This window comes from Echinops telfairi, unplaced genomic scaffold, assembly GCF_000313985.2.
Source record: "Echinops telfairi isolate 266 unplaced genomic scaffold, ASM31398v2 ScPeMD7_18;HRSCAF=68, whole genome shotgun sequence".
Taxonomy (NCBI): Eukaryota; Metazoa; Chordata; class Mammalia; order Afrosoricida; family Tenrecidae; genus Echinops; species Echinops telfairi.
The window spans coordinates 32,375,763-32,388,548 of record NW_022103915.1 but is presented as its reverse complement, the minus strand read 5'-3'; the positions used below and the strand labels follow the sequence as shown (position 1 = coordinate 32,388,548).

At 42.7% G+C, this 12,786-nt stretch overlaps 1 protein-coding gene across 2 annotated transcripts in view; it reads left to right on the top strand.

The window, feature by feature from the left end:
• Positions 1-594: 594 nt before the first annotated feature.
• Positions 595-12,786, top strand: part of PSEN1 (presenilin 1) — a 58,545-nt gene continuing 46,353 nt past the window's right edge. The window contains exons 1-3 of one of the 2 annotated variants that reach the window (XM_004698693.2): positions 595-692; positions 11,319-11,402; positions 11,507-11,647. In XM_004698693.2, coding sequence (XP_004698750.1) covers positions 11,561-11,647 — 87 coding nt within the window. In that variant the 5' untranslated portion in view covers positions 595-692; positions 11,319-11,402; positions 11,507-11,560. Of the gene's footprint in view, positions 693-9,097; positions 9,117-11,318; positions 11,403-11,506; positions 11,648-12,786 lie in introns of those variants that run through there. The other variant, XM_045287941.1, reaches the window with a different exon arrangement.

Below are 12,786 nucleotides of genomic sequence, written 5' to 3'. Positions count from 1 at the left end.
TAGATACGCTCACAAACGAGTACCAAGCGTGAAGACTTTCCCATGCTACACCATGCTTCAGGACAAAATTTCATTTGTAACTAGAAATATTTCACAATATATAATTACATATTGTTTTTGTAATTACTGTGTTCACCATATCAGGTATTTACGATTCGTACCAATAGCAAGATTACAGTTAGGAAGTAGCAACGAAAATAATGTTATGGTTGGGGGTCACCACAACATGAACTGTATTAAAGATTTGCGGCATTAGGAAGGTTGAGAACCACTGCCCTAGAGAGAAATGAAAAACGCCGTACATTTAAGATGCTATCATTTGTGGGCAGAGCGGCCCAGTGCACAGGGGAACTTCCGCCCTGAGCTCCAGATTGATCTGAGACCCCGGACCACCTTAGACCGACGGCGGTACTCTGGAAGCGGTCCTCCTGGCGTGGGCGACTTGCTGGGGATGCAGGGTTCCACGCCGCTCCCTGGTTCCAGCAAGAGCAACCGGGCCTCGCCTCCGGCCCCGCCCCTTCTACAGGATGCCTGCCGTCAACGACGCCCGGGCCGGAAGTGACACGGCGATGCTTTCCGGGCGGGGCTTGGGACCGGCAGTTCAGTGGGCCGCGATTTCACTTCGGCAATCAAACCGCGGCGGCTTGTGAGAACCTCAGCTGCGAGCGTCCGGCGGTGGCGGCGGGGAACGTGTAAGTGCGCGAGGGGGACTCGGGGGAAACCGGCAGGCGCTTCCGAAACGAGCAGCCTCGGGCAGGCCCTGGCTTCTGGCCGCCCGGCCGCGGAACCGAGCCCTCCAAGATGAGGGGCGGGGCGCGGCCGCGCTGGACCGAGGATTCCCCGGGTGGGAAACGATGAGGGGCGGGCGCGGGCGCGTGGGGCAGGCTCGCTGTAGGGTGACTCCTCTCAGAGCCTGGGTCCGGAAATCCTAGTTCCCGAAGACACTTCAGGGCGCAGGTGCTTTGGGCGGAGATTGACCGTCTTGGTTGGAGTGGTGGAGGAGGAGGAGGAGGAGAAAAAGAGGAAGGCTCTGGGTCTGGTTGAGCAACTGGTGAAAGTCCGCGCTGCGAGCCCTGAGTGCGTCCTGGTTTCGGGGAAGCTGGTGGCTCTCGGGCTGACTTCCTTATTGCTCACGTTCCCCACGGAAATCAGGGTCTGATGCTCTTGCCTGGGTCAGAACTGTCCTGAAACAGTTGTCTGTCCTGTGCTTTGCCTGTGTCTTCAGTACTTCTCAGATGACTTAAATTGCCCGCACCTCTTGCAGGAAGGTCAATTAAAGACCATTTTGAAGGTATTGGACCAAGATCAAGAAAGTCTTCGAGGTTCAGTCTGCGAGATAAAACTAGTATCAGCTAATTATAATGAAGCACATTGTAAGGTCATAAGGTTCTCTGAAATGTTGAGGCAAGTAGACATCAAATCAGTTTAAGGGAATCTTGGGTTTTGAGTTATCTTACATAGGGCAAGGTTTCCCCACCTCTTGGAGTTGCAGGGACGGGAGAGGATATTATAATCAGAAGATGTATCACAAACAGGAACGCTCTGTGGCTCTGGATCATAACTAAGAGGCTAGCGCCCCATTCTGAACATTAACTAACTGGTATGAAGAAAAAGAAACTGATGGGAACCTGTGCTTTTGGTTAACTTCAGCCACCTGCAAAAGGCCTGGTTCAATTGCCATCTGCAGGGTTCAGCCACAGCCTGCCCCTTCATTAATAAGCCCTTCAAAGTGACAAAGGAACCCTGTTTACTCTGCACAGACCGCCTCATCATTTACCCAGGCTCCCATTCTTCTCCTGGCCCTGGTGTAGATGCTTCCTACAGTTCTGGATTTACACTCCCCAGATGGTTATGAAATATAGTTTGATTTTAAGTTAGTAACCACAAAAGAAATAAATGACACCCCACCCCCCCCTGCCAACTGCCATCTAGTCATTTCTGACTCATAGCTACATTCTAGGACTGTCATGGAGGAGATAGCATCATCTGTCTCTCATGGAAGGCTGGTGGAGCCCAGGCACTTCTCTTGTGGTTAGCAGCCCAAGGCAGCACCCACTACACCACCAGGAGTCCTTTACTCGTTCTCAACTGCTGCATGGCTTCTCACCTTCCCCTTCCCTGGGAGAACTGGAGGGTTGGAGTTAGCCTCAGAGAATCATCCTCACAAGCTGTGGGCGTCTTCCTTCCAGGTCCAGGTTCTCACTGTTCCTGCTCTTCCACTGCTGTTTGGGAGACTTGACTTCTCTTGGAAGTATTCTGAAAGACCCTTTCGAAAACCCTTAAGACTGCCTCTCCTTAGTCTGATAAACAGGCAGATTCAGAAGGTGTTCTTAGTGTGGCACTATCAATCGTTGCTGTGTTTGCATGGAGGTGACTCTTACAGTTCACCGGGTTTGAGAGATCAGTGTTGGATGGTGGCAGGCTAAGAAGGAGAAATGTCAATAGGACACGATAAGCTGTCTAGGAGCAATGAATAAAATGGAAAATGACTAGGAAGTATTAAATTTGGAGAAGAGGGAGACCAGAAATAAGGATGTTAGGAAGGAACTAGTCTAGAGAAGAAGATGAAGAAGTCATTTGTAAGTATTACCGTATATACTCGTGTATAAGCTGAGTTTTCCAGCACATTTTTAATGCAGTTTTTGTGGTAAAATTAGGTGCTTCGGCTGACATTCGGGTTGACTTATACTAGAGTATATGCGGTACTTTTTTGTTGTTAATTGTGAAAATATATATACCAAGAGCAGTACCACTTTTTAGGTTCCTGCAGGCCTGTGGACAGGACTGCAGTTGTAAACATGAGAGTCACTTAAATAGGTGTGCCAGTTGATGCTGGAGTTGTAGAGGGAGGGAGATATCTAGGGGAAGGAAGGACAAAGATGGACCCTCAGGAATACTTATAATGGGAGGTTGAAGAGAAGGGTAAGGAGAGAGGTGCGGAGATTGAGGGTCTAGAGGAGATCCCAGGTAGCATAGTGTCCCAGAAGCTGAGAAAGGGAGCAGAGCTTTCAGGAAGGAAAAGATGATTAGGGATTTTGAGTCTTAGACCTGATATAGCCGAAAGAACTGAAGATTGAGAATAGTGTTACCAATAAGAATACAATGTGACTCACAACTGTCATTTAAAATATTCTAATAAGCATTTCTTAAAAGGTAAAATGAAGTAGATGACATGAATTTGAATACATTGAACTCAGCATATCCAAGATATTTGCATTTCAACATGTAATCAGTCTAAAAATTTACTTGCCTTAGTAAGAGATCTTTAAGAAAACAGACGTTCGCTCTGATTCATTAGTTACCCAGCATTTTCTTCCAGGTAGAAACAACAAAGTAAGTGGTGGTTGACTAGGAGTTAGAAATGTTTGATTTTTTTCCCAATGCCTTGTACACATCCTTGTTTCGGGTGACTCAAGGCAAAGGAAAGAATGCAGGCATTGTTGTGAATGCCAACGATTTATAAACAAATTAGAAATAGTTAATTTTTTCATTAAAATATTTAAAGTGAATTGGAGACAATGACTCTTGGTAATCATACTTTCCTAATCGAGTTAGTGAAGTTCAATATTTTTGGGAAAGTTCTTTATAAGTCCACAAATGTTGATAATAGAGGATTACATTCTCCTTACCCTTACTTCAGAAACCTCAGAAAACCAAAAGTCTTTCATATGACAGTAACATCTTATCTGAGCCTATTTTTAGTCTATTATTTTATGTAACTTTAAACTATATTTCTTTCTAGACTTACTAACCAGTTTTACTTTGGACTTCTACCTGTGACCCTGCAAAAAGGGCATTATATAAGATGTGGTATTTGCATCATATTAACTTTGTAAAGTCCAACAATAACAATACTAAATTCTGAAATGTATTTGTCCTTTGGGTTTCAGATAAAGGATTCTTGACTTGTAGATCCAAGATTGTCATTTTCATGGTATCTTCTGAATTTCCAGTAGTTCACTGCCACAAAGTCAATTCTGACTCATAGCGACCCTGTAGGACAGGTGAACAACCCTTTTGGGTTTCCAAGACTGTAAATCTTTACAGGAGCAGAAAGCCTCTTGTTTCTCCTGTGGAGTGGTGTTAGGTTTGAACCACCAATCTTTTAGCAGCCCATTGTAACCTACTATGCTGCCCGGGGCTTTGGAGCTCACAGGGCCATTATTATTTAAAAACAAGTTGCCACAGTAAGACAATATAATTCCCACACTTCAGCAACTGAGAATCTGGTTTCATTCAAGGCTCTGCTTTAAGGCGCAGGTCTTCAGGGCAGCAAGGGCAGCTCTGCTGTGCATGTCCCATTCTGGAGGCCATTGGCTTGAGCCTGCTTAAGGTCTCTGCTTGTGCCACCTTTGCTAAGATTGTTGACCACAGCAAGTCAAGTAATTGTTCCCAAAGGCAAAGGGTAATAGACTACCCACCTTGAAGGCAAAGTGAGTGACAGGGCCTAACCCAACATCATCAGAGAAGAATGTAGTCCTACTTTAGGGATGCCGGGGGAGGGAGTGAATATCTGCTGAATAATAATCTAATCTAATCTGACACAGATGGTACACAGAGGCGGCGTGGGATGTAAGGAGAGGGGGGAAGAATCACCAAATAGATGCCTCACCATCCTTGCTCTTTTTGGCGTCTTCTGCTTTCACACAGTCTTTTGTGAATTTGGGGAAAGATTTGCTCCTGGTTTATTAAAAATTAGAGGACTCTTTTCAGGATGTTCAGAGTTTGGTTGCATTTACTATTGGATGTGAGCTTTTGAACTTAAATTGAGGTGTTAGCAGCCCATCCATATCAGAATGTGGGCTATTCATCAAGGGAGAAGCTGTCAAAGTACCACCAAGGTTGATTAACTTTGTGGAAAAATAACACATCTCCAAATTTTTTGGCACTTGACAACTTCTTAGCTTTAAAATACAGGGCAGCAAACAAAACAAGAAATCCTCCCTCTTGGTTAGCAGTTTTCTAAGTGAAAGAGAAACTAAGTCAAGTGGCCACCAGCCAGAGCAAGCCACAAGCTCTGGGCACTGGAGAAGAGAATGGTAAGAAGTCTCTTGATGAGGGCACATTTTGTTTGTGTGTGTGTCTATCTCTGAGAGTGAAGGGAGAAAATGGTACCTGACGAATAACTACGCTCTATAGGGACGTGGGGCTTTATTGTCAATCCTGAGCTGTAGTGAGAAAGAGAAATGTACTTTTCCAGTGATGCATCCTTCAGCGGGATTTGTAGTAAACATATTTTGAGAGTCTACACCTGGCTGCTGTGGTGCTTTCTGGTGGTGCGAAGCTTTTCTGGTTTACTGTAAGTTTGGGGAGACGGATTGGTTCTCCTGGGGCTCTTTTCACCTCTCTGTACACATGAACAGTCTCTTGTACGGATGAGAGTAGAAGGAAATTGTAGTTGCCCATCAGAGAAGGATGTTCCCCTTATTATATGGTTGAGCAAGTGTTTTTTCTTAAATCATTTTATTGGGGCTCGTACAGCTCTTATCACAATTCATTCATACATCCATTGTGTCAGGCACATTTGTACATCTGTTGCCATCATCATTCTCAAAACATTTGTTTCCTACTTGAGCCCTTGGTACCAAGCTCCTCATTTTCCCCCCTCCCTCCCCGCCCACCCCTCCCTGAGGAGGTATCTTAAGATAAAGGAAATGAATGTTAGAGACTTCAGAAATTCTAGCAGGTGACCAGAAAGGGAAAATATGGAAATCTGGTTCCATCCCCACTCCCTGTGCAAGCCAGGTTACGGGGAAGATCCTCCTGTCCCAGCGGTCCCGTCTTGCTCTCAGTGTTCACTAGTGTCCTTGGCCACGGCTCTCTGAACAGCGGGCACATTGATCTCAGTGCCATCTTCAGTTGTCTTCAGCTGTTACTGGACCCAAACCAAATCGGGCTTTGCCTGCCCTTTTCTTGATAGCAACGATGTTGATTTGTTTATTCCCAAAGCCTTAACTGGAGACCTAGCCCTGTCGCCTGCCTCTGCTTCCTCCTGAGCTGCACAAAAGGGCAGTTTTTTCAGGAGGGGGTTCCTGTAGCAGCACTGGGGATCTTTCAAGCATCATGGGAGGCCTGAGAATCCTGTGGGTGAACTGGCTTGGGCAGCAGGCCTGGGTTCTGGAGCTGCTATTTTTGGCTTACTTGACAGACAAATTCCTTAGTTCTTCACATGCAAATATGGATGCCTTTAAAAAAATATATAATGTGGCTTGGGTGAAGGTTTTCAGAGCAGATCATAGTTTGACACCCAACAATTTGTACACATTTGTGTTTCATCTCAGTGATCGCAATCCCTGCAGTGTCCCTTCATTACCTATCCCACTTCCTCCCTGGGTATCCTGTTTTTATTCTACTCCTTTCCTCACCCTTCTGAACTTTGTCCTGGGATAAATGCTGCCCTTTTGATCTCACATGCTTGATTATTCGAAGGTGTACTTCCCTAATGTTATTGTTTCTCTTATAGACCTGTCTCTTGTTTAGCTGAACTGTAAGCCATGGGATTGAGTTCATTTACAGACCTAAGTGGTGAACATGGTCTTTGTCTCAAGGGGTTCCACCAGTCTGTCCAAATAGAAAGCCTGGTCTTGTTTATTTTTTCATAGGATTTATTTTGAGACTCAAATGGGATAGGTAGCCCCTGACATAATATATTTTGAGTTATTATGAGCCACTCTTATGACTGTCTTATTATTATTTTATTGTTGTTAAATCTTGTAGTAATATGGTCTACATGCGATGTTGTAGCATTGTAATTTGTTGGTGTTGTAATTCTCAGATGTTGGCTTGCAAATGTTCAATATGATTTAAAAGGATACTGAAAATAAAAGTAGTAATGAAAATGTTAAAAAATAATTAGGCATTTTACTTATGGAGTTATCAGAATGAATCCCTGTCATAAGTTGAGGACTACCTGTCATGGTTGTGAAGAGTACTTTGAAAATCCACTGGGCTATGCCAGAAAAATCAGTGTAACTGGTCATTCTTACAAGAGCTCTCTGGGAAACCCCAGTGTGACGATCATGTATTTCTTGGAGTTGTTGAACAGCTCCTTTAAGGATAAAACTAAAAAAGAAAACAACTTGAAGTGATCATCCCCATTATAGTTATTCTTTATTAACAAATTAAATCATAGGGCTGTTAGGTTGGGAAAAATGGCTTTAACACTTAACAGATTTTAATTTATATTTAGACCAGCTAGTGATGTTTAAGATATCATTTGCTTCTAAGCAGTAGATTGCCTAGTTAATAAAAATCAGCTCTCTATATCTTAACGCATTTTCATTTGCAAAATGATAAAGTGAACATCATGTGTACGTATGTGCATAGAATCTCACTGTCTTGAGTTTTGCCTGCAAGTGAACAGTAAACTGCCGTTTAGTGAATGCATGGTCATTTTTCTTTTCACACACTCCCTGTAAACATTATACCCATTCATTTATGTATGCATGCCTGCTATTGATCCTTTTTGTCCTTTCCTTGTTTTGTTCAGCAGATTCTTGTTTTGTTTCTGTGGAACCATAAGAAACTATTAAGGAAACATTCCTAAGGGTTTTCCCATAAAAAAGTAATAATGCTGTACTTTAAATTCTATGATCTTCAGAGAGCCAGTGGAGATAACCGATTGCAACATTGTCTATTTGACATTCTGTAGCATATTTGGATTGACAGATTGTGTTAGTCTGGGTAGACTAGAGAAACAAATTCATAGACACTCATGTGTATAAGAAAGAGATTTATATAAAGATTAATTTTAAATTAAGAAAACATCCCAGCTGAGTCCTGGTCAAGTTCGTAAGTCCAGTATTAGCCCATATGTCCAATACCAATCTATAAAGTCCTCTTCAGACTCATGAAACACATGCAATGACGCTGAATGCAGGAAAATCACAGGCCAGTGGGTGGGAAATGTTGTGGACCCAGTGGCGTTGTAACCATCTTGGTGCTGGCAGGGTTCTCCCTGTGGCTCCTCCAGCTCAGGGTACTAGTGTAGCTCCATGTGCCTTGTCAGATACAATGTCTCCCGGGGTGTGTGTGTGTGTGTGTGTGAGCCTGCATCCTGCCTTGAGCAAGCTATTTATGTCCTTAGTGCCCCCAAATAGGTCATCAAGCTTGGACCTGACTGACAGGCTAAACTCCACGCCTTTACTCTTAATCCTCTCAAATTGACAACAGATTATATAACTACCACGTGGATGATGGCACTTGGCTTTTAACTAAAAGTTTAGTGGTTTGAACTTATTAGCTCCTCCGGAAGAGAAAGATGTCTGCTTCCATACAGATTTATAGCCTTGGAAACCCAATGGGGCAATTCTAATCTGTCCTATAGGGTTGCTGTGATTAGAAATCCACTCCACAATAGTAGGTTTTTGTTTTTGTCTAATTACTGCATGAATGTTAAAACTATGATCTTGAAGCTTGGGGCAGAGCAATGCATTTGAATACTTACCAAACCCCAAACCCACTGCAATTGAATTGATTCTGACTCACAACAGCCCAATACAGGGTTTCAGAGGCTGTAAATCTTTCTTAATCATTTTATTGGGGGCTCATACACACATCAATTGTATAAAACACATTTTTACACTTATTACCCTCATCATTTTCAAAACATTTGCTCTCCACATAAGTCCCTGGTGGGGCTGTAAATCTTTATGAAAACAGATAGCCTCATCTTTCTCCCGAGGAGCTGCTGGTGGGTTTGAACCATTAACCTTGCAATTAACAGTCCAGAGCTTACTGAACAAGGCCACAAGAGCTCCTTCTGAATACTTCCAGTATTTAGAAAATAAATCTTTTTGTGTATGTGTGGTTGGAACCCACCTTTCTCTTGGGCAAGATAGCTACATTGTCTTAATATTATCCATTTTCAAAGACAGCACCGGTGGTATGAATACTCTTCAGTGATGTAGAAGTTTTTCTCCCACAAAAATCTATCTGGCTTTCTTAATTGAAGTATAAGGTAATACAGAAATGTGCACAAATCATAGGTGTATAGCTCATTGAATTTTCACAAACTGAACTGGCTGGTAACTAAGCCACATCAAGAAAAAGAACGTTACCGATATCAAGGAAGTTTGCCTCCCCTTTCTTGCAGTGAACAACCCACTCCAATAAAGGTAATAATTGTCTCTTATTTGTATTCTAATCCTCTGTATTTTTTTAGCCAAGTTAACTGTGTATAGTTAGTATAAATTTATAGTTCTTCGACTGTGGACTGTAGAAGAGCGGGATAAAGGTACACATGTAAAATAGAAGGGAACGTCTTCCCAGGTTAAAAATTAGTCATGATGTGAAGGATCCAAAAATCAATAATGAAGGGTTAATTTGAATTTGATACTTTAACTAGAGGAAAGTGCTGCCATATATTTTCATTAAAATCAAGCAAAGGAATATTTAGAGGGAAGAGGCTCCTAAAGATAAATGAGCAGATGTAAGAGAACATTGGTAAAATGCTTTTCTGAATAAATATTTATGTATACAGTGATGTTTATCAAACCAAATGTACTGCTATTGAGTTAATTCTGACTCACAATGACCGTATAAGGTGGGAATAAACTGCCCCTGTGGGATTCCAAGATTTAACTTTTTATGGGAGTAGAAAGCCTCTTCTGAAGAATGGCTGGTGATTTGAACTGCTGAGGATTTGAACTGTTGACCTTGTGATTAGCAGCCCAATTCATAATCCACTATGCCACCAAAGCTCTTGCATTGAGTGTTAGGCAGGGTTCTCTAGAGAAACAAAACCAGGATACTTATGATTATATACCATATATACTCGTGTGTAAGCACATGTTTTATGCAGTTTTGGTGGTAAAATTAGGTGCCTCAGCTGATATTTGGGTCGGCTTATACTCAAGTATATATGGTATATGGATAGGTTTATACAGCAAGAAGGAATATAACAGCTTATTAGTCCACACAAGAGTACAGAGGGTTCAGTTCAACTCACTTCTGTGGAACAGTTAACATACTGGAAGTCCTCCAACTCACGTGGGCTGCCAGATCCTAGGTCAAGGAAGCAGACAACTGAGTCCTCCCTCAGACAAAGCAAGCAGAGTCTACCCACAGGCAGCAAACAGCAGGGTGGGTCACCCACAGCCAGTAGCTGTGGAGCTTAGTGAAGCAGGCCCTGATGGGATATCAAACACAAGCAATTTAAGTGACAGGGTCCACCAGCCTCAAGCTCAAGTGATGTATGAGTACCAGCAGCGTGGGGAAGCAGGTCTCGAAGGAGCAACTAATGGCCCAGGGGTTGGCTTAGCCCACAGGTAGTGTAGCTCTCGGGTTGAGGCAGAGAACAAGGTAAAGCAGCAGCACGCTCCAAGCACCAGAGAGAAAAAGAGAGGGAGGCGGGCCTGGAAGACCCATTTATCTCTTTATCAAACTGAAACATGTTCCTATTGGCCAGTTTGGCACAATAAATCTAACTCACATATGGTAATGTTTAGGTATTGTTTATGAGAATACTGCTTCAGGTATGCAAACAAAATTTTTTCAGCTATGAAAAGGAAATTTGAAATGATAAAGAATTGGCTAGTGGAAATGAGGGTAGATATTGATGTGCATAAGTAAGGGTATGGTGAGATGCAAATGAGAGTTTGGAGGCTGGGAGCCAGGAGTCTGCTATTCTTGCCCTGCATTGTTCTGCCTGGCTACTTGTGTGACTTAAAAGCAAGTCTCCACATTTCTCTGGACTCCTGCTTTTCTGCAGTGAGGGTATTACCTGTTCTCCCTGGTTTCGGAAGGACCCCTGGTGGCACAGTGGACTGCACATTGGGCTGTTAACCTCAAAGTCAGCAGTTTGAACTTAGCAGCTGCGCTGAGGGAGAAGGATCAGGTTTTATGCTCTCAGAAAGATGTATAGCCTCAGAACCTCTGCCGGTCAGGTCTTCCTATCAGGTCACTATCAGAAATTGATTCATGGCAGTGACTTTGGAGTTTTAGTTTTTCCCACCTTGGAGACATTGTGATAAGCACAAAAGGAGTCAAGAATTTTACAAAATCAAAAGCACTCAATAACTAATTTTAGGGAAATATAAAATTAGATTTGTTTGGTCAACATAGAAAAATAAATCTTGATGAGGACATTCAGCTTCCTTTGTTCTAAATCTGAAGTCTTTCAGTCTCTTTGTGATGGGGAGTAATTGTTTTCCCAAGTAGACCTGTACATTATGAGAGATCTCTTAGCTTACAGTAAACTTGTCAGTCGAAGGTTCATGGGAAATTTATGCAATTCTGGTTTACAAATTGGTCTTATAAGGATTTGCTTGATGTAACTAGATTTACTAGGATGTGACCTGGTGAAAATCCTGTTTCAGACCTAATCCAAGAAAACCCGCAAGAGACCGCAGCCCACAAGATCCTTAGAAAACTTGGCTTGGAAGAGAGCACATGAAAGAAAGGTTTGTTTTCAGTGAATGTAATTTATATTAAAGTGTTTTGGAATTAAAGTGTAATCATAATGCACGGATGTTTGTTTTTCTCTTTCTCTCTATCCCCTTTCCAGAACGCCAAGAGACTTTGTGTTCTGTGGTAAAAGTATTTCTATACTTTTGCTCCAATGACAGAGTTACCTGCACCCATGTCTTACTTCCAGAATGCACAGATGTCTGAGGACAACCACTTGAGCAATACTGTACATAGCCAGGTACAGTGCCGACCTCTGAACCTATGATTGTCATCCTGCAGGTGTAGGTACCATCCCTTTTTCCCTCCAAGAGAGGCTGAGGGGGCTGGGCAATCTTCCTCAATGTTACCAAATATATGCATTTTTGAATTGCAAGTGAGGGCAAAAGACTGAGGTGTATGAGCAACAAAGCTGTTTAAGACATGGGTATTGATAGAGCTGTTTCCTGGCTCAGATAGCTAGCTCCTCTGTTGAAGCCCTGTCCAAGTTCCAGACACATGGTGGGTACCTCTTGGTTCTCCAGTGCTTGTTATTTTATTTATCTTGTTTTTGTTTTTAGAGCAAGATCATCTTACTTACTTTCTTCCCCCTTTCACTTTATATCCAAGTCTAACATATATATATATAGATAGATAGATATGTATCTATCTATATATATGTGTGTTAGACAATATATATGTTAGACTATATGTGTGTGTGTGTGTGTGTATATATAAAATTTACTTTCATTTTCAGTACTTAGCACAGTTCCTGGCAGGCCTCAGTAAGTGTTTATTGACAGAGTGATTGCCCAGTGACACATGCCAGCCTGCATGTAGAAGTCCTAAGAGTTCAAGGGAGGGACTCAGGAAAGGAATGTCATCATGGCCTGAGATAATAGATTCACTTATCAGACGTACAGAGGTCAAATCTTGACCCATGAGATGCCTAGCAAATTGGTGACATTTTAGGAGTAGAGCCCAAATAGGGGAAACATAGGCTAACTAGAAGTTTTGAAGGCTACACTGGGGAGAGTGGTCAGACTGCCTGTGTTAAAACCGGAGGCCAGGGCTGAGAAGAGTGGTGGAAGCTCCAGGAACAGGTTCTGGTTTAGTAAGAAGAATTTTCTCATAATTAACTGAGTCTGAAACTGAGACTCAATTTATTTTCTCATAATTCGAGTCTAAAAGAGCATGGGCTGCTTTGTGGGCTAGAATGCGCGTTTCCCTAAAAGCAGTCACAGCCAGTGGGAAGACCCCAGCCAGATCTGCTGAGAATTAGCTCATGGATTGAAACTTTGAAGTAGAGCAATAGATGCCCTGGAAGTTCCCTTACATTCCAGAGACTTAGGATCTCAGTTCTCTCTCTCTCTCTCTCTCTCTCTCTCTCTCTCTCTCTCT